General features: G+C 47.4%; 1 protein-coding gene across 1 annotated transcript in view; it reads left to right on the plus strand.

Moving 5' to 3' along the window:
- MAP3K13 (mitogen-activated protein kinase kinase kinase 13) overlaps positions 1-19,397 on the plus strand; it is a 64,862-nt gene that overhangs the window by 37,020 nt on the left and 8,445 nt on the right. The window contains exons 4-12 of the mRNA XM_029962642.1: positions 3,311-3,885; positions 9,367-9,550; positions 9,679-9,870; positions 10,729-10,887; positions 13,732-13,890; positions 15,460-15,568; positions 16,497-16,606; positions 17,788-17,904; positions 18,416-18,553. Coding sequence (XP_029818502.1) covers positions 3,384-3,885; positions 9,367-9,550; positions 9,679-9,870; positions 10,729-10,887; positions 13,732-13,890; positions 15,460-15,568; positions 16,497-16,606; positions 17,788-17,904; positions 18,416-18,553 — 1,670 coding nt within the window. The 5' untranslated portion in view covers positions 3,311-3,383. The remainder of the gene's footprint in view (positions 1-3,310; positions 3,886-9,366; positions 9,551-9,678; positions 9,871-10,728; positions 10,888-13,731; positions 13,891-15,459; positions 15,569-16,496; positions 16,607-17,787; positions 17,905-18,415; positions 18,554-19,397) is intronic.

Consider the following 19,397-nt stretch of genomic DNA (forward strand, 5'->3'; position numbering starts at 1 on the left):
AAATCAGAGTCTCTTAAATATGCACAGTCCTCCCACACACAGAGCTTCCAGCTTGTGACTGGAAGGCTGCTACAGCAGGAGCATGGCTGAGATGGAAACAGCACAGCCCTTGGCTCTGCCCTTCCCTGGCAAAGTTAAGGAGGCACATGCAGATCATAATCATGGAATCATGGAATGGTTTGGGTTGGAAGGGACCTTAAAGCCCATCCAGTGCCACCCCTGCCATGGGCAGGGACACCTTCCACTAGCCCAGGTTGCTCCAAGCCCGTCCAACCTGGCCTTGGCACTTCCAGGGATCCAGGGGCAGCCACAGCTTCTCTGGGCAACCTCTGCCAGGGCCTCACCACCCTCACAGGGAACAATTCCTTCCCAATATCCCATCTCACCCTGACCTTTGGCAGGGGGAAGCCATTCCCCCTTGTCCTGTCGCTGTGTGCCCTTATGAAAACATGGCAAACAGTCTGGATATAATGAAACTTCAAACTTTCAAGAAAACATTTTTCTTTGCCTTGAATGAAACTTAGATTTCTTTTATTGGGAAGAGTTCAACATGAAAAATCTCAGCCTTTTGGTGCTCTGACCGAAAGAATGGAGGAGGCATGATGATAAACCTTGAAAAATGCTCTTCTTCCTTTCTGTGAAGAGGTGGTGAGGCTGAAGACAACCCAATTTATTTGTGTTGAATCAAATTTTGCTAAAGCAAGAGGTTGCACATTGCAGAATTTACTGTAATGGGAGAGAATTAAAAAAATTCATTTCCCCAACAAGTTGGCACTGATGTGTCATGGCAGAAACTGCCTGCTACCCCCACCAGGGTTTCTGGACCATTTTGCTTCACATTGGCTTGATATGAAGTTGTTTTAAAATAAGTGCTGCTGTCTTATGCTCTCCAAACAATGAGTTTGCTATACCTCTGAAAATCAGGCTGCTTATGTAAGGGCCTAAATAAGGCTGTATCATACCAATTTGAAAATACTTCTGTGACCTTTGCCTGCCTCCTCTCTCCATCCAGGGGCATGTAAGATGGCAGAGCACTGTGCTTAAAGACTTTTTTTATTTGAAATGTCTCAGGGTTGGAGAAAGCAATTTTATCTGGGAAAACAGATTTGATGTCCCTCAGTCCAGGGGTTTGTTCTTGGCTGGGCTATTGCAGCCATGTCTAAGCTGTGTTGTGAAAAACTGTTCTTTCCCTGTTGAACCAAAATTCCAGAGTCAGAAAACTGCATAGAAAGGTAAAAGCAAAAACTTAAGCTTGTACTAGTGTACTCTGAGAGTCAGGTAATAGCAAAATGATTTTATCCTCCAAGTCTGATTTAATCCTTTATGCACTTCCCATGGCTTAGATTTGAGATACTATGGGGACACTGTTACCTCAAATTCTGCCCTTACTTTCATATTTCTTACAGGAAAAACTGACTGATGTTTTATTTACATTGCTTAGTGTTCTGTGTCACCCAAAGTTACAAACATTCTCTGTAGGAACACTGGTCACATTTTGCTTTTGTTTAAAGAATCACTTCTTTCTCTCAGAATGTTGGAGGTGAGCAGGAGCAGTGCCCAGAAACACTTAGTTGGGCCTGGCTTGGTGTTTTTCTGAAATTCTGTTCAGGTCTGAAACTTTTTCTCATCAGCAACAAAATCTGTGATGACAGAACCACTACTGCTGGTAGTAATTGTACTGTTGAGGTCACACTGCAGCTTCCCACGCCGAGGAGTCAGTCCTTGTAATGCTGGTCAGAGGTAGGTCAGGAATAACCAACTCTCCAGCTTCCAGTACGAGTCTCATTCAGCTCCTGTACTGTCTGGGCTGTGCTGCAACATTTGCCTCACCTGCTGTTTTGTTTTCTTTTAAAGACAAAGTCTGCAGCCTAAATAACATCCTTCTAATAAAGCTTTAATGCTTTATTAATCCATGTGATCGGGAAGAAGTAGAGGAATGTAATCCAGGCTCTTGGCTGTTCTCTTTTGCTGCTTCCTCTGCTGGGGAGGGACTGAAGCCCAGGGCATGAGCTTTTCATCCCACAGGCTGAAGGTCTTATCTCTCCTCTCTGCAATGACCTCATCTTGAGGAGTTACAGGTCTGAGCTGTTCCCTTTCCATTGGCTGTGTCCTACCTGGCCACCTCTTTCTTCTTTTCAGTGGCTGTTTGCAGAGCCCGGGACTTTGCTCACAGTGTAACTGATCTTACTTCTGAACAAAATACTTTGCTAATGCCGTTTATTTTTTTTCCACCTCTCAGCTTCTTATGGAATTTAAAACCGGACTTTGTTCTGTGTTATGGGATGAATGAACTTAATTACTTTTGGCACAAAGTTAGAGCCTCTTGTTTCAGAAGTGGGTTCAATCACTGTATGGGCCATTCACTTAGGAATTGGACTTGATGATCCTTATGGGTCCCTTCCAGCTCAGAATATTCTGTGAAGTGACTCTGTCCCAAAAAAGTGTTTTGGCGGTTGGCAGCTCTGGCAGCCTGACCCCTGGCTGTGGACCTGGCTCTGTGGGAAGGTAACAGAAGGGGTTGTAGGAAAAGGGTCCCTCAGTGGAGCTCATAGCAAGAGATGAGGGGACTTCTTAAAAGGGATCCCAGCTCTGAATTTATGTGCACCCTACCAGGAGCTCCTGCAGGGAAAAGCAGAGGGCAGTGGGAGGAGATGCTCTTGTGGAAGGAGGGAGATCAGCAAGGAGGGTCTGCTGTGAACTCTGAGTCGTACTTGTTTATGAGGGTGACATGTATGTGATTAGAGAATTGAACAGTATCTTTGCCACACTGAACTTGAAAGGATTAAACTAAAGGTCCAGGATGGTCATAAGTAGGTGGGGCTCAGAGGGAGCGGCTACAAACCATCACTGGGTGGGCTCAAGTACCTTTATCACTGGGCTTTGTTTCTCTAATGTCTTGTCTCGAGGGTTTGCAGAGGAATCCTGAGCTTGTGGGCTGTGCCAGACCAGAAACAGAGACTGGATTCAACCCATACCTGAGCTGGGAAACCCCCAGGGCCAGCTTCAGTCAGATAAATGCTATAGTAACTCTTCCGCAAAGAGTCTTTCATGATTTTGACCTTTAGGCTCTTGTTTAAAACTTGTGGTGTTTGTTTACCAGGCAATTCCTGCAGTAGGTTACCGAGACTACTGCCTGAGTGGAGTTTCTGTTGGAATTATTTATTTGTTTCTTTTAGGGCAGTAATTATTTACCAAGTATCAGCAGTTGTCTGGAAAGTCTAGTTAATTATCAGCTCGCCTCAGTGAAAGCGCACGAAGTGAAAATACTTAAATAAAAATTTGAAAGTTGTTCTTTTTCCTCTCCTTTCAGGTACTGGGTCCACGTGTTGCATCTGAGTTGTGTTGCACAAATTCTCTAAGCCCCAGCTCGGCCCATCTCCTTGATGCACACTCACAGCATCATGGCCAGCACTCAGGAGCGCCTGGGCCTGTCTTCCTCCCCGAACTCCATGGGCAAAGCTTTCTGTGAGGACAAAGACTTGGGTCGGTTCCCCGACGAGCACCCTCCCGCCGGGACCCACCCGTCCCCCGAGCTCATCGAGGACGTGCGGGACAAGGGTTTGCTGCCGGCGGAGCTGCTGGAGGGCGTGAGCAGCCCGGTCACGGCGGCCGTGCTCACCAGCATCAGCGAGGACTCCCGGGACCAGTTCGAGAACAGCGTCCTGCAGCTGCGGGAGCAGGACGAGCCCGACACGCCCGTCCCGCAGGGCCCCCGGGGCGCGGGGGACGGGGACAGCCACGGCGCGGGGGACGATGTCAAGGTGCAGTTCAACAGGTCGGGCAGCGGCAGCGGCGGCTTCCTCGAGGGGCTCTTCGGGTGCCTGAGGCCCGTGTGGAACATCATAGGCAAGGCGTACTCCACGGACTACAAACTGCAGCAGCAAGGTGAGCAGGGGACCCGGCCCGCGGCGCTGCGGGGGGAGCGGGTGACGGGCAGGGAGGGCACCCGGGGCTTTCGCCCGGCTTCCCACGGGACCGCCCTTGTGTGGTGCAGCCCCTCTTCTGGGCGTGCAAAGACAGATCCTGCACTGCAGAGCCAGCGGCCGTCATTTGTGGCAAAAGCAGCTCGGGATGGAGTCAAAACCGACTGCCTGTTCTGGCCCGTGTGTGGTCTGTTGTGACAATGTCTGAATCTGAACCGAGCGTGGGGATCAGGAGGATCTCTGTTGAGGTGGTTGGTACAATCCCTGTGTTAATTTCTGGAGGTTTTTCATGTCAGATGGACAACACTGACATAGGCATTTCCCATTGGGAATCTGTATGTGAAGGCTTTTCCAGCTGACCACCTAAATAGCAGAAGTGTCACTTTTCTTTTAAAAAGACTTGTGTGCCTTTTTATTCAGCAGTAATTTTCCTCTTTAAAATACCATTCCATTCAGAACTTATCTTTCCAGAAATAAGGTTTATACCTTTTTTCATTTAAATGTGTAAGTGTAAATGTGTAAGTGTATGTGAGTATGAATATATATATAAAATATGTAGTTTGGAAATAAGTGATGTCCCAGTTTATTTCATATCTATATATGGTATGATATATATATCATATATATAGATATAAGTCTCTTTAGGTGCTGCTGAAAGCTAAAGGGCAGAGTATGTTCTGCTGTTGGTGTCTGATTTCTCCCCTAGAACAGGGAGAGGGAGGTGGCAGATGGGAAAAGAACAAGCTGTCATTAGAATTAAGGAGCTGAAATGGTGGAGGCTTATGGAAAATGGGAGCAGCCTGGCCACCATGGTACCATGGGGCAGAAGTGTCCTGTGCTGCTGTGACCATCACTCACTATTAATCAAATGATTCTCTAACACTGACAAATTATAAGATACATGGTCAGAAACCTGTCTAAGTGGTTCATATCTAAACCCCAGAGGGATGGGGAACAACTGCTAATATGAGGGAACAGAGATGTTAAACAACATTTGGGTGAATTTGGCTTGATATAAACTTACTCCTTCCCAGAGTCAGTCATTCCCAGCTCATAACGGAGCAGGAAATGCACCTCTGCATTCCAGGATGGCAGGTGGCTCCTGAGCAGCACCTGTGTGCTCAGCAAGGGTTTGCTTGGCTTGAAATCCTTTGGCACAGTCGGTTCTAAATTTTGTTTGCATGTTGTTTATTCAGTGTGTCACATGTGGTTCAGACTATAAATATAAAAAGTGACTGGAAGGTCCTTGGGGGATTAACACTGTTGGGATTGCACAATTGCAATATGTGGAGTTGGATGTGGACAGTTTTGGAAGGGACTATCAGGCTGGGGAGTCTCCCTTGGGAAGGAGGAGGAGATTGTGAGCAGTCAGATGACATCCAGAGGAAGCACTTGGTTTTGTATGGAAGTCACTTGTGTCAAAGATTGAAGCACTAATGAGTGAAAATGAGCAGCTGAGAGGGGGGCTGGGTTGGAGGGTGCTCACAGGTCTTCTGTGCACAGAGGGGTCTTGCTGTTCTCTGTGCCCCGAGCATGTCCAGAGCCATGGAGCCAGGGGCTTCTTGCAGTTTGCTGTTGGCATCAGCCCCTTCTAAAAGGGCAGCTTTGAACTGGCTACAGATGTGGTAAGCCTGAGGATTAATTGGGATCTGCTATAAATGACCTGTGTGGTTTAGCTGCATCTTCAGTGTCTTCACAATAAGCAATGGGAGTGAAAAGGAGATGTTTCTTATATTATTATTTTTTCCTCTGAACTGCTCTGATGGCAGAAGTGCACTTCTGTTGCCCAAGGATAAACCTTTCCAAACTGTTGCTGTGCTGAAGTTTGAGGATTTTGTCAGAATATTCATGTTCTGTTTTCCAGATGATCTCATTCTTGCTTCTTGCCACCAGAAAATCATCTTTGTGTGCATTTCATCAGCTACATACAAGCCAGCACTTCAGTAACTGATGGGATTATTTTTATTTTTGCTGTCTTTTAGCAAGAGCACAGAGGAATTTGTGTTTGTGTTTGTTCAAGTCCTGTGCATTTGGAGAAGAGGCTGAGGAAATGTCTCTGGCTCTTTCAGCAGCAGGGAGAGGCTTGTGGTGACCTTTCCTTCCCCTGGGAGCTTCTGTACAGCTTTGGGCTGGGGCCACAGATCTTGCAGATGATGTTTTTTTCCCTTCTTCATGAGACAACTACTTTAAGCCTCATCCAAGAGCAATCCTTTGTGTTGGGCTGAATCAACAGCTGGGGTAGGAGCCCAGTTTGGATCTGCAGCCCTGTGACCTTGCAGTACTTAAAGGGGATTATAAAAAAGAGGGAGACTGGCTTTTTACAGAGACAGGTGACTAAAAGAGGAGAAATTTAGATTAGATGTCAGGAAGAAATTCTTCCCTGTGAGGATGGGGAGGCCCTGGCACAGGTTGCCCAGAGAAGCTGTGGCTGCCCCTGGATCCCTGGAATTGTCCAAGGTCAGGTTAGACGGGGCTTGGAGCAACCTGGTCTGTGGTGTCCTGCCCATGGCAGGGGGTGGAACTGGGTGAGCTTTAAGGTCCCTTCCAACCCAAACCATTCTGTGTTGCCTGGAGGTGCTTCCTGGTACTTTTTGGTGCTCTCCATAATCCCTGCCTGCCTGCTTTGGATCTCCTGCAGGCCCAGACTCTAGGATGTGGTGGTGGTGTTGTGGTGTGCCTACAACTAGTGAAATACAAATAGGTTCCATGCCCTTGGCAGATGTCTGATCCTTGAGCCCACATTGCCTGTGAAGGTCTGGCTCATGACTGGGTAAATGAGGGGAAAGATAAGAACAACTTTTACATGATTCCACGTTATTTTCTTGTTGAAAACACTCCTTGAATGTCCTTCCCAATATCCAGGGTGGTCATCAAGAGGAGTGGGTTTCCATGCTTCCCTTAAGAACCCACTCTGGGAGCTGCTGCAGGCTGGTGGACTGAGCAGTGCCAGCACTGCTTGGTGAGGGGCCTTTCCTGCAGGGAGGGTTTGCTTTTGTGTTGTTCAGTGCCAGCTGAGGTTTAAGTATTTGACCCATAAAGACCCATAAAACCCCTCCTGACTGTTTTTCCAGTTGCTTACCCTGATTTCTAAAGGCTGTTGGTAAGTGCTTTCAGGGAGATACAGTCAGTTCTTTCATTTGCATCTACCAGTTACTTAATTGGGATTGTTGGGACTCCAGCACTTTAAAGTAAGACTTGTTTGTGTTTCCTACAGACTCATTAGACTTGCAAGCCATTTTCTTTGGATTAAGAATCTGTCTCCAGGAGTTGCTTTCACCTTTCCCTTCACAAGTTACATGTTTACTGTCGCTGTGAGGGTTTCTGTGTGTACCTGGAGAGCAAGGTGCCCATCCAAGGGTGGTTGTGGTGGTGGGGTTTCTGTAAACCAGAGATGCTTCTTGTCACAGTGCCAAGGCTGGCCAGCAGCCAGTGCTGGAAAAAACTTCCTCCAAATAGATTGGCTCAATGGCTCGGGCTGCTCCTGCGTTCCTTCCCCCATGGGAAACAGATTCCCATCATTCTACTCCAGTGGTTCTTAATCACCTCAGAAACGCAAGTTCTTGCGTAATTCCTGCTGCTATTACACTCTAATTTATTTAGGGCAAGTTTCTTTAGGCCCAGAAGAGTCTGACTGTTGCACTGTATGTTACATGTGGTTTGGCTCTTTGTTCCTCTTGATATTCCCAAAGCTGTGGCTGCTCCATCCCTGGAAGTGTCCAAGGCCAGGTTGGATGGGGCTTGGAGTAACCTGGGCTAGTGGAAGGTGTCCCTGCCCATGGCAGGGGGTGGAACTGGATGTGCTTTAAGGTCCCTTCCAACCCAAAGCACCCCAGGATTCTGTGAAAGAAACAGCTATTTCAGTACAACGGAATTGTTTCAGTGTTGCCCATATAAAAACACTGTTCATCAACACACACAAAAATCACCTGTATTTGCCACCTCCTTTCAGGAGCAGTGAATTTGTGAATTAAATAGAAATACAGATCTTCTCAATTTATTTATGACTGCTCTCGTTTTATTTGTTTTCTTTATTTAAAGTCTTTTTAGTATCTAGATGTCTGACGACTTAAATTCCAATTACAGTTCTGGGCTGTGAGCGGATCCATCAGTGTGGAAAACAGCCTTGTGTCTGAGGGGGAACGTGTGCCCAGGGTTGAACTTTGCCCTGCCAAGGCAGGGGGAATTTCTGCTGTAGATGAACACTGTTGTTGTTTCTAGTTCAGTGAGCAGAAGGAGTGCTGGGGTCTGGCTCCAGAGGGGAGCTGGGAGCCATTCGGCAGGAGACAGCCAGCCAGTGTCTGACTGACACAGGGATGAAAGAGGGAAAGGTTCCCATTGGGATCAGCCCACAGACAGTTTGGGGATATGTCTCCCTTCAGTGACAGGATCAAAAATGTGCACTTTGGCATAATCCCAGCTGCAGCCCTGGGAATACCCCGGTGGCTCAGGAAAGGGATGAGACAAAAAGGCACACCTTTGCAGTCTCCAGCAGGGCTCTGTGCAGGTGTGACTTCCTTTTATTTCAGAAATCAGTGGGTTACTGGTTGTTTTTTCTGCTAAATAATTTACTCTCTAAACTTACACATTTGTTGAGTCACGATAAATAAATAAATAATTGTCTGCCTTTTGTCTTGCTGTTTGTGAGATTTAAGGTAATTTCAGGGTGACTCACAGAGAGCAAGGGTTTCTGTTCTGGTGGGTACAGCTCTCCTGAAGCAGTTTATACAGTGCCACTGGACCACTCCAGGGCTGTCTCTACCAATGTGTGTAGGTCCCAAAGAGGAGGGGTTGCTTAAGCTTGTTTTGCCTGTTTGACATTGATACACACAACATTGGTGTGGGAAAGACCCGTTTCTGCCACTGCTGGTGGTGGTTGATGTGCTTTGTGTATTTGGGTGACTTGGTGGTTGCTGCTCTGTGTTTTACAACCTGCCACTTCTGCATTTCCCTTTTATTTCCTATTTGTGCCCAATTTGGGTGGAGGGAAACCCTCAATATTTTTTTATGTCAGTTGTGAATATTAAACATTTTTTCTCATCTATGCTTTTCTATGGAGTCATGTACTTTGTAAGAGATACTGTCCTCCTTCAGTGTTGGGGTAGAGGATCTCCTCCCAGAATTGCCAATCCAGGGTCCCTGGCATGTTCAGTTCCTGCCTGCCAAGTCAAAGTGGCCCACCCAAGTGGTTAGCAGGGTGGTGAGCTCTGGAAAAGCAGCAGGAAGGATGGGAATGAGCAGGCTGGAGGTGACTGGGGTGGATGAAAGGGATGCTGGGGCTGTGCACGTGCTGTGTGTGCCTCCATTGCTTTCTGCCACCTACTACCTCTAGAAAAGTCCACCCTAAGGTGTAGGAGAGGGCAGGTGCTGCCCTGGCGTGATCTTACAGCAGAATATTTTCATGGTCTTTGTCTTGGCCGTTATCCCGTTTTTCTGCCTGTGCCAGATACCTGGGAGGTGCCGTTTGAGGAGATCTCGGAGCTGCAGTGGCTGGGCAGCGGAGCACAGGGAGCAGTGTTCCTGGGCAAATTCCGGGCGGAGGAGGTGGCCATCAAGAAAGTGAGGGATCAGAACGAAACGGATATCAAGCACCTGAGGAAGCTCAAACACCCCAACATCATCGCGTTCAAGTAGGTGGTGGGACTTGTTCCAGGTGTTCCTTTGTCCAGGCAAGAGCCTTCCGCTCAGGTTCTCTGGGCAAGCCAGCCTTGCTGTCCAGTTGTGTGTCTGCAGCTCCTCACCGAGTTCTCTTTGGCAGGGGGGTCTGCACTCAAGCCCCGTGCTACTGCATCATCATGGAGTACTGTGCCCACGGGCAGCTCTACGAGGTCCTGCGGGCGGGCAGGAAGGTCACCCCTCGGCTGCTGGTGGACTGGTCCACGGGCATTGCCAGTGGCATGAACTACCTGCACCTTCACAAAATCATCCATCGAGACCTCAAGTCACCAAAGTGAGTCTCAGCTGCTTAAACATCCCCGTTTGGGTTCCTCAGGTCACCAGTTTCAGCTGCTTAAATATCCCCCAGTTTGGGTTCCTCAGGTCACCAAAGGGAGTCTCAGCTGCTTAAACATCCCCCAGTTTTGGTGCTGTTTTTTTCTTGAGGGATAGTTTGAAGTTTGGTCAAAAGGCTCTACTATTCTTTTTCCACACTGTCTCAAAACTAATGAGAGTGAAACTACTGAAACTCGTTGGCACTCCCCTCCTGTGCTGTGGTTTAACAAGTCTGGAAATGCTACCAGTACCTTGATACATGATAAATAGCAGTCAGGAAATACTTAGTGATTTCATAGCATCCAGTCCTTTTTGAAAGTGCTTTTTATTTTTCCTTCTTAATCTCTCGTTATTTTCCTGATTTTTCTGGAACATGTCTCTCATTTCTCTGTTGCTTTCTGACTAAAACATTCTGGCTGCTTATGTTCTTACTCCCTAGATGTTCATCACTTTTTTAGCCTGTGACAGTGCATTAAGATAATGCTTTTAGATGGTTTACAGCACAGTTTAAGGTACAGAGGTGCCTCTGAATCCTCAGTTACTTGTTAATTTGCAGTTTTATCAGGATTGATTTTTGATTTGTAGCATGCAGAAGTGCATTTGAGGAACAAAACACAACCCCAAAGCGAGTGAGAGCTTTCATCAGTGAAAATACATAATCTTTTCTCTTGTACTGCAGTTGTGAGCAGCATGGCCTCATCAACTGGCCGTGTTGATTAAGAAGGGATTTATTCCCGGGGGCTGTTGTGCTACATGAAAAGTCATAAAATGCTGATTTCTTTGTTGGTTGGTTTGTTGTTTTTTTTTTTCCCTCTAGTGTTTTAGTTACACACACAGATGCAGTGAAAATTTCAGATTTTGGTACATCTAAAGAGCTCAGTGATAAAAGCACCAAGATGTCCTTTGCGGGAACAGTGGCTTGGATGGCCCCGGAGGTGATACGGAACGAGCCCGTCTCCGAGAAGGTGGATATCTGGTGAGTGGAGTTAAGGGTTAAGTATCTTCACCTTCTGATTAACCACTTGGTTTTCCAGCACTTTCCACATTCTTTCCTCGTCCTGTGCCTGGGGATGGTTTGCTCTGGGGTGGACTGTTCCTTTCTCCCTCTGCCTGGTGCCCTGAGCTGTGTTCCTGTGGGCTGTAATGGAGAGGGGAATGACACACACGTGTGGAGGTTCCTGATGAGGCCCAGTGCAACCCGTGTCCTGCAGGGAGCAGGTGCAGAGGTTCTGCCCGTGTTGTTATTCAACCTAGAGCTTTCTTCCAGTGCTCAGGACCCCCTCAGCAACCTCTGCAGCCAGGGTGGTTTTCCATTGCTTTCTGCCCTCTCAGGCCATGCTGGAGCTGTAGGGAGGCCTCTGCCCCACCACCTTGTGCTTTCTGCACACCAGGCTTGGATGTTACATGAGCAGCCACAGGATTACAGTCCAGTGATTCTAACCCTGGATCCAAAAGGGAGGAAACCAGGAGAGGCTCTAAGAGTTTTGAAACCTGTTTCCATCCCATGTGAAACATGCTTTGTGTCCAAAGGAACAGAAGGAAAGGTTCAGTTTCCATGCTGTTAAAAATGCTTGAGAGGGCTCAGCCTTGGAGCTCCTGTGGGAAGCCTCTCCACAGGTTTCAGGGCCCTCAGGGGAACTGCATCTCTGTTTCTGCCTCATTATTTCTGCATATTAAATGTCAGCAGCCAGGACAAATGCCCTTCTCCCTGCTTTACAGCCAGGAGGAATTTTCCTTCTTGTGGTTTTTCAGCTTCAGATGCTGTCACATCCTTGGCCCAGCAGGAAGCTGCAGGACAAAGCCGTGGGTGGCTCTGGGGGTGATGGAGTCAGACAGCAGCCTGCCTGCTGCTCCAGTCTGAGCTCAGAGCTGGGCTTAACCTGATGGGCAGGGTTTCCTGTGGTGTGACCTGTGGTGTGCAGCTGCTCTGCTGCCCACAGTGTCCTGCATGTTCATTTAGTGTGGATGTACAGCCCACAGTTCATCAGAACGTGGTGTTCTGCCTGCTCAGGTGGTGTGGATGTACAGCCCACAGCACGGCCAGCCCTGCTGGGAGAAACTCTGGGCTTGTTTTGGAAAGAAAATACGCTCAGCATTTGTCTTCTGAGCTCCTCCCTTTGAACCACAGGATCATGAAGAGGAATGGTGCTGGATTTCCACCCTCAGCTTTCTGTCCTTTAGAGGGGTTTAGGTTCAGGAATGTTGTGTGGAGCATCCTGTCTGATACAACCAGCTGAGCTGTGGGCTCTCCTTTACTCCTTCCCTCAACCTTGGAGAGCTGCTCTTTGGTACAATGTCCTCTTGAGTCCACAGCAGTGGTGATTGCTCCGACTCCTCCTTGCCATCCGTGCCTCCCCCAAGACGAGTTAAAAACGATATTCATGGATGCTGGCAACAAATGAGAACAGTTCCTAAGCTGCTTATATGTCTGCTCTCTCTCATCTTTAACAGCATGCTAAAAAATAAATCTATAATCTTATCAGGAGTCTTGAAAATCCTTTGTCAGTTCTTAGTCATAACAAAGCTGAAACCAGATGAGCTTTCCTTGTAGTTTGTCCAAATACCTGGATCCCTGCTTTCCTGCAGCACATGGATAAAAATTTCAAGAGAAAAAAATGTTCCAACTTGGCTTTTTTTGTTTGGTTTTTTTTTCCCCACATGATTTGAAGCCAATGGGCTTTGAAAGTGCAACGCTTTTCACGTGAAGTTGTTTCCTGGCTGATGGTTGTTCAGACCTGGCAGTTTGTCCCTTAGAAGTTTTTCTGTACTTAATAAAAGCAACTGGATATTGGTACAAGCCAGACACAGAAACACCCTTCTCACTTTTCACCTGGTTGGACCTGCTGGCTTGGCAGGGTTGGTGTCCCACAGGGGGATGGGGTGTAAGTAAGGTGACACGTCTGGGTTGGAAATGGAGATGGTTGTACCTCACCTGTGTCACAGCCTGGTTGTTGATGTGCAGTAACAGTGGTGTTGGTTCTCAGCAGCATTTTGTTTACCTCTCTATCGACTGGTTTGGTGTTTCATTGGTGTTTTATTGGGTGAAGATTGTAAATAAATCAAATAACACTTGGCTGTTATAAATTAAGGTTTATGTCCTTCCCCATCATTAAGAAAGAGAAACAAAGTGAGTTTCCTTGCCTGCATCTTTCAGTTCTTGTAGGAGGTTCTTTCCCAGACTGAGTTCTCTTAATTAATTTTTTTTCTTGCTTTCTTCAACACAAAGGAAATATCAGTGAGACCTCATGTACTTTTGGTACTGACACTTATGCATGTGGCATTTGTTTCCTAATTTCTGTGGTTGCAGTAGTTGTAGTGCCGAGTTTCAAACCTATGAAACTCTTACCTGGGCATACAGGTAACAGTAGAGGGAGCTTTTGGCTAGGGAAAAATATGTCAGTTATAAAAAGAAAAGCCACTAAACCTTTGTTGTGTTGTCTCTGTAAGACACTCAGTTCTGTCTGTGCAATAGTCAATGATCTGTTCTTGCCAACCAGGACAGTCCAAAGTCTATCTGAGAGAAGCAGACTTTCCTTTTCTTTTAACAGGACTAAGACTTGATCTGTACAGAAAATGTGCTTTCAGGATTTTTAAATTCTCACAAATAAATAGGAAAGGGTGGGTGAAAACCAGTGTGGTTTGGTGTTCAGCCTAGTGCTGGGGCAGAGGAGGAAGAGTCACCTGGGGTGTTAAAAACCACTGTTGCACCTACTTGCAATTTCAGACCAGACATCCCTATTTCCCTGTTTTTGCCTAACAAACTGTTCTTTTCAAGCTGCAGAGCATGAATTCAATTTATCCTGGTTTATTTGTTCTTCAGGTCGTTTGGGGTAGTTTTGTGGGAGCTGCTTACGGGAGAGATTCCCTACAAGGACGTGGATTCCTCAGCCATCATCTGGGGAGTGGGCAGTAACAGCCTTCACCTTCCCGTCCCTTCCACCTGCCCAGATGGCTTCAAAATCCTCATGAAGCAAACCTGGTAAGAGCCTGAACCCTGCACAGCACAGACCTAGGGCTGGCTCCCAGCTCCCTCCAGACTCCCAGTAAAACCAGCGTCAGGGTGGGAGTGTTGAGCCCAGAGCAGGGGGCTCTGAAATGCTCCCACACTTGTCCTGAGAGCAGTAAGTTTTAATATTTTGGATTCTACTTCCTTGTGGCAGCGGGGTTGGGCCCCAGAAGGACGTTTGGAGGTTAGAGGAAGTAGGGAGAGACCTGTCTGGTTTGCTGAGTAGATGGGGCAGGGGAGGGAATGGGCAGACACTGGAGATGGGCTGGTGAGCAGGAAGGAGTTATATAGGAGAGAAGTGGGAGCAGAGCCTTACGGAGCCCCAGCAGGTGACAGTTACCCCTGAGTTACCTGTGCAGTGTGAATCAGGAGCAGGCAGCACAAAGGGCATCCTCAGTGGCCTTCAAGAGAGGTTTGATTTGTTGTAGCAGAGAAGGGGATAAAAGGTGGGAAGAGAAAAGGAGCTGGAAGTGAAGTAGGGGTAAAATTCCTTGAGGCTGGCTCCAGAGTGAAGGGAACTGATTTTTCACTCTGAAAACCCCTTGTAAGGGACTGGACAAAGAGAAATTTGAGCTTTCTGTCTGGAACACAGATTTTACAGGCCTAGATATGGAAAATGCTTTCAGTTTCCTCCACATACCAGAACAGAGCTGAAGTTCTTTGTCTTGGGTGAATGAATTAAGTGATTTGTCCTTGTAATTGCATCTCAACACAAGAGTGTAAAGGCTCTTCCAGCATTTTCCCACTCCATGAGTTTTACCAGCCATCCTCTCCGTGGCACAAGGGGGAAAACGTGCCAGAGCCTGTGTGGATCTTTTCCAGGGGCTGTGTGCCCGACCCTGAGCTGCAGGGCGGTTCAGGGGCAGTGGAGGGCAGGAGCAGCTGGTGCAGCTCTGTACTACAGCGAGGACGTACAAACAGTTGTGTCCCCACCTAGTGGAAGGAGGGGGGTTGTAGGGGAGAGGAGGCTGAAGAAGCTGCTCTTGTTCTGAGCAAGAGGCTGGTTCAGTCCTAAAACTCGAGTGAGGTATTTTTTATCAAAAATACATATGGTTTTGTACTTTTCTGAGATCTTACAGGGATTTTCAGTGCATTACAGTACTGTCTGGGCTCAGGCATGTATGGTGTGACAGCTCACATACCTTTGGTGCTTATAAACACCCTGTTTTGTTGAATGTAAATTATCATTTCTGCTAGATTGAGTATTCCCAGTGTAAAACTTGGAAATTGATGGAACAACAGACCAACATATGTTTCTTCTTGACAAGCAAATCAGGATACAAACTGAAACTGTTCCTATCTTTCACTTTGTAGTCTTAAATGTTTTTCACCTCTTTTACTCCTTCAGCAAAAAAAAAAAACCCCAGCTCTAGCACAATAAACTCGTATTCAGCAAAAGAGAAAACCAGAAAAGCTCCTCTGCTCTAGCCTGTCATCTGCACAAGTTCAGAGAATAGTTCTAGTGGAGCCCTTTCAGAAGGGCAGGAGAGGCTGGCAGTGTTCACCTCACCCCTGCCTGGGGATGTGTCTGTTTTCCCTCAGGCAGAGCAAGCCCCGGAACCGTCCCTCCTTCCGGCAGACCCTGATGCACCTGGACATCGCCTCTGCCGACGTGCTGGCTACTCCTCAGGAAACCTACTTCAAATCCCAGGTAACTGGGGAAGGGCTGGAGCCCCTGAGCACTGCAGTTAGCTCCAAGGATTTGATTTTTGGAGGCAGGAGTCTGGATCCGTGATTTCAGTTTGATTCTTGGGGAGAAGCAAACTGATGGGTGTTTGAAAATCTTTCACCCAGACCTTCCCAAGCTGAGGCATCTGTTGGCTTAGTGGTGCCTCCCTCCCTCCCTGAGCCTGCTGACTCCAGCTGCTCTGCTCCAGCTGTTCTCCCAGCACTGCTGTGCAGGAGACCATGAGGCTGCTGGGAGCAGAACCTTTGCATTTAGAGTGAAGGTGGGGGCAGCAAGTGGGACACGGAGTTGGGACAGGGCAGCAAAGGGACTCTGGGACTTTTCAGGAAAGATCTAAAAGTATGATCTTAGAGATCCCTCCCAGTCCTACCCATCAAGAAACTGTCTGTTCCCAAAGAGGGAAGGAGAATGAAACCTTGCCTCTAGTAAAGAAGAACTGTTGGGGTAGATGTGAGAAAATGGGGGCATTTATTAAAGCTGCAGGAAGCAGGGCTTCAATGGGCAAATAGAGTATCACCCTAGACAGTGATTATCATGAAGAGAACTTTCCAAATCATAAGCCTTTGTGCTTACTTTAACTGAAAAAAAAAGGAGCAAAATGTTGTCTTAGAACCAGAAGTGCTTTAGGAATTTTTCAAAGTATTTTTTAGAAAATGCAGATATGTTTTCAATTCTCTAATCAGAGCTCGAACTTCTAAATACCATTTGAAAATGCTGACACTAAACATGCTACAGTGTTGTTACCCAAAATAATTCAGCTAACAGAAATACATTTTCAACCCAAACCTGTAATTTTCTGCTCTACACAAAGAACATTGCCCAAGAGTTCTTCTGTTGTGCACCTAGGGATCCAAATTCTTTGTAAACACCTAAAAATAAATTGCTTTCCTAGGCTGAATGGAGAGAAGAAGTGAAGAAACATTTTGAGAAAATTAAAAGTGAAGGAACTTGTATCCACCGGTTGGATGAAGAATTGATTCGGCGCCGAAGAGAAGAGCTCAGGTCTGTTGACGGTCCTTTATGTTTCCTGCTCACTTTTCCCACCCAGCATTCCCTTCTCCTGCTAAATGAGCCCAGCTCCCTCAGCTTGTCCTCTTGGGGCCTGTGCTCCAGGCCCTGACTGGAGTTTTCCTGCTTCTCTTGTAATGAGGGTCCCAAAACAGGATGCAGTATTCCTGGTGGCATAAATTCGGGCAGCCTAAATCCCTTGTGAGCACAGAAACTGAAGTTCCTGTGTGCATGCCCTGGAGCTTGAGCGCTGCTTGGTTGATGGGAAGCTGGAGAGAAACAGTGGGAACTGTCCCTGCCCTTGGGCAGTCTCAACGATTTGCTCCAGGCAGGATGGGCAAAGGCTTGTGTGTTTACCAGGGAATATTTCTGCCCGAGATTTGGTGTTCGTGATAACAGCACTGGAGCAGGTACATCCATCTTCCTGGGAAATCCCTCTTGCAGTTTTCTGTGAGCTTTCCCTGCCCTGATGCTTTCCTTGCATTAGTTATTGCAGAGGAGTGAACACACTGCATTTGACCAGCCCGCCCAAACCCATTTTGAGCATTAGACCAACTTAAAAATGAAAGCAGGATGTTTATTTCAGAAGGAAAGTGTTACCTCCTGTGACACAAATTTGCAACTATAGTTACGACAGAGAAACATAAAACGCCAAGTAGCAGTTCTGTGTCAAAGCAAAGGCAAGTCTTGGCCAGTTTGATGCAGTGGTGGGTAAGTGTCCCCTGGCCCAGGGGAGCTTTGCCTGGTCACATCTTCTGGCTGCGGTTCCATTTGTCTTCTGCAGCTGTACTGGAGCTGTGGGGGCACCCTGCTGTTAGTGGAACACAGACACATGAGTGTTCCCTATTCCTGCAGAAGCTGGTTTTGCCCCTTTTCTGTGCAAACAGGATGATCAGGGCTCGGCCAAAGGGCTCCTGGGTGCATGTGAGGCATTTGCAGCTCCTCTAGGGAGAAGTGTTGCCACTCTTTCAAGGCCATTAAACACTTCCTAAATCATACAGTGATTTATTGCTGTATCAGGCTCTTAGTCATCCTTTACTGTTAGTTTTATCTGGGGTTCAGTGCAGTTCTTCTGGCAAATTTGACTTTTAGAAGGCCTTTTCCTAAAGCACCTGTACTTTTCCTCTCTTGGTCCGTGGACCCCAGAGTGGAATAATGACCTTTGTGCTTTCCAGGCATGCATTAGATATCCGTGAGCACTACGAGAGGAAGCTGGAGCGGGCCAACAACCTGTACATGGAGCTCAGTGCTATTATGCTGCAGCTGGAGGTCCGGGAGAAGGAGCTCATCAAGTAGGTGTCTCTGGGAATGGTGGCACGGGCGTGGCAGTCTGCACACAGGAGAACAAAAGCAAGGCTTCATTTCTAAACTGTGTAGTGCTACTTGTAGATTTAGTGTCCCCTGACGAACTCAGAGGGTGAAGGAGGAGCTGGCAAGCAGAGAGAGGCCCTTTGTGAGTGGGTTCCTGCACACCCCTTAGTGCTTGTGTCTGTCCCAGGGGGTACTGGCTGGGAGAAAGGCACCTTTCCATTTGGTGCTGGCATCCTTTGGGCCCTTTGTAAAATGAACAGCAGTGCTGCTCCTGGACTGTGTGCCAGGGCCCTGTTCCAGCTGCCTGATCCCTGCAGAGGGAATTCAGAAATGTCTGTGTCCTTTCCCAGCACAGCATGTTGTGTTGCACCCAGCCATGGCTCACTGTGGAGTTGTGTTCCAACAGGTCCGGCAGGACCTGCACTTGGACAAAGAAAGAATTCATCTGGTTTTGGTTTGTTTTTTTTCTTTTTTCTTTTCCCAATGTTTCAGGAGGGAACAAGCAGTGGAAAAGAAATACCCTGGGACTTACAAGCGCCACCCAGTCAGACCAATAATCCACCCCAATACAGTGGAGAAGCTGATGAAGAGGAAAGGAGTGTCTCATAAACCAGGCAGCCAGACTAAACGGTGAGAAACAACCACCCAGTCCTGTGCCAGAGCCTGTGGCAGATCCCCCCTGGGATGAGCAGGCAGCCTCTCCTTCCCTTTGGGTCTGGGGACACGCAGGGTGGGACAAGGGGCTGTTCGCTCTTGGGCCTGCTCTGATCCTCAGAACCACAGCTGTTGAATTATCTGAAGGTAAAAGGGCTGAATCCTGCCATCCCTTGCACCTGGGCAGCTCTCTGGAACCACAGCATCACAGGATGCTTTGGTTGGATGAATGAACTGCTGGCCCATGTGATTTTTGAGCAGATGATGGTGCTTGGACAGGAGGTATCTCACATGCTGTCTCAAATTCCTAACTGTCCAAGCAGAGAGCAGTTAGATCATCCTTGGCTGGAATTATAACAAGCAAGGTTGAGGGATTGTGGAAATCAGCCACTCCTCAGGGATTCATTGTTGAGGAATTAATTTGGGATTTGAAATTTGGGAATTCATGCTGTCCTTTCATCTATTTCTCTTCTGCCTGACTTTCAGAAAGTGAGATTATTTTTTCCAAAGGAGTTGTCTGGTTTATTCTTCCTTTTTTGGGATTTCCAGGAGTTAGTCCTGATTAACAGTGAATAATCACTTCTGAATTAATATCCCCACGTGGCTCTGAGATGAGCAGGCTGATCATCATCTGCAGATTGGGGCTGTATTGTGCTGAGCATTGTACATGCATGGAGTAGGAGCCCTACCCCAAGATCCTGGGAGGGAGCTATTTTTGAAGAGAACATCAAAATAAAAGCGGAAAAGGGAGAGTGTGTGAGAGCTATTGATAAAAGCAGCAAGAAGGGAGTGTAGAGCAGGATGGGCTGAATGGAAAGGA

Source organism: Manacus vitellinus, unplaced genomic scaffold (assembly GCF_001715985.3).
Source record: "Manacus vitellinus isolate BGI_N305 unplaced genomic scaffold, ASM171598v3 scaffold_49_pilon, whole genome shotgun sequence".
In the NCBI taxonomy this organism is placed as follows: Eukaryota; Metazoa; Chordata; class Aves; order Passeriformes; family Pipridae; genus Manacus; species Manacus vitellinus.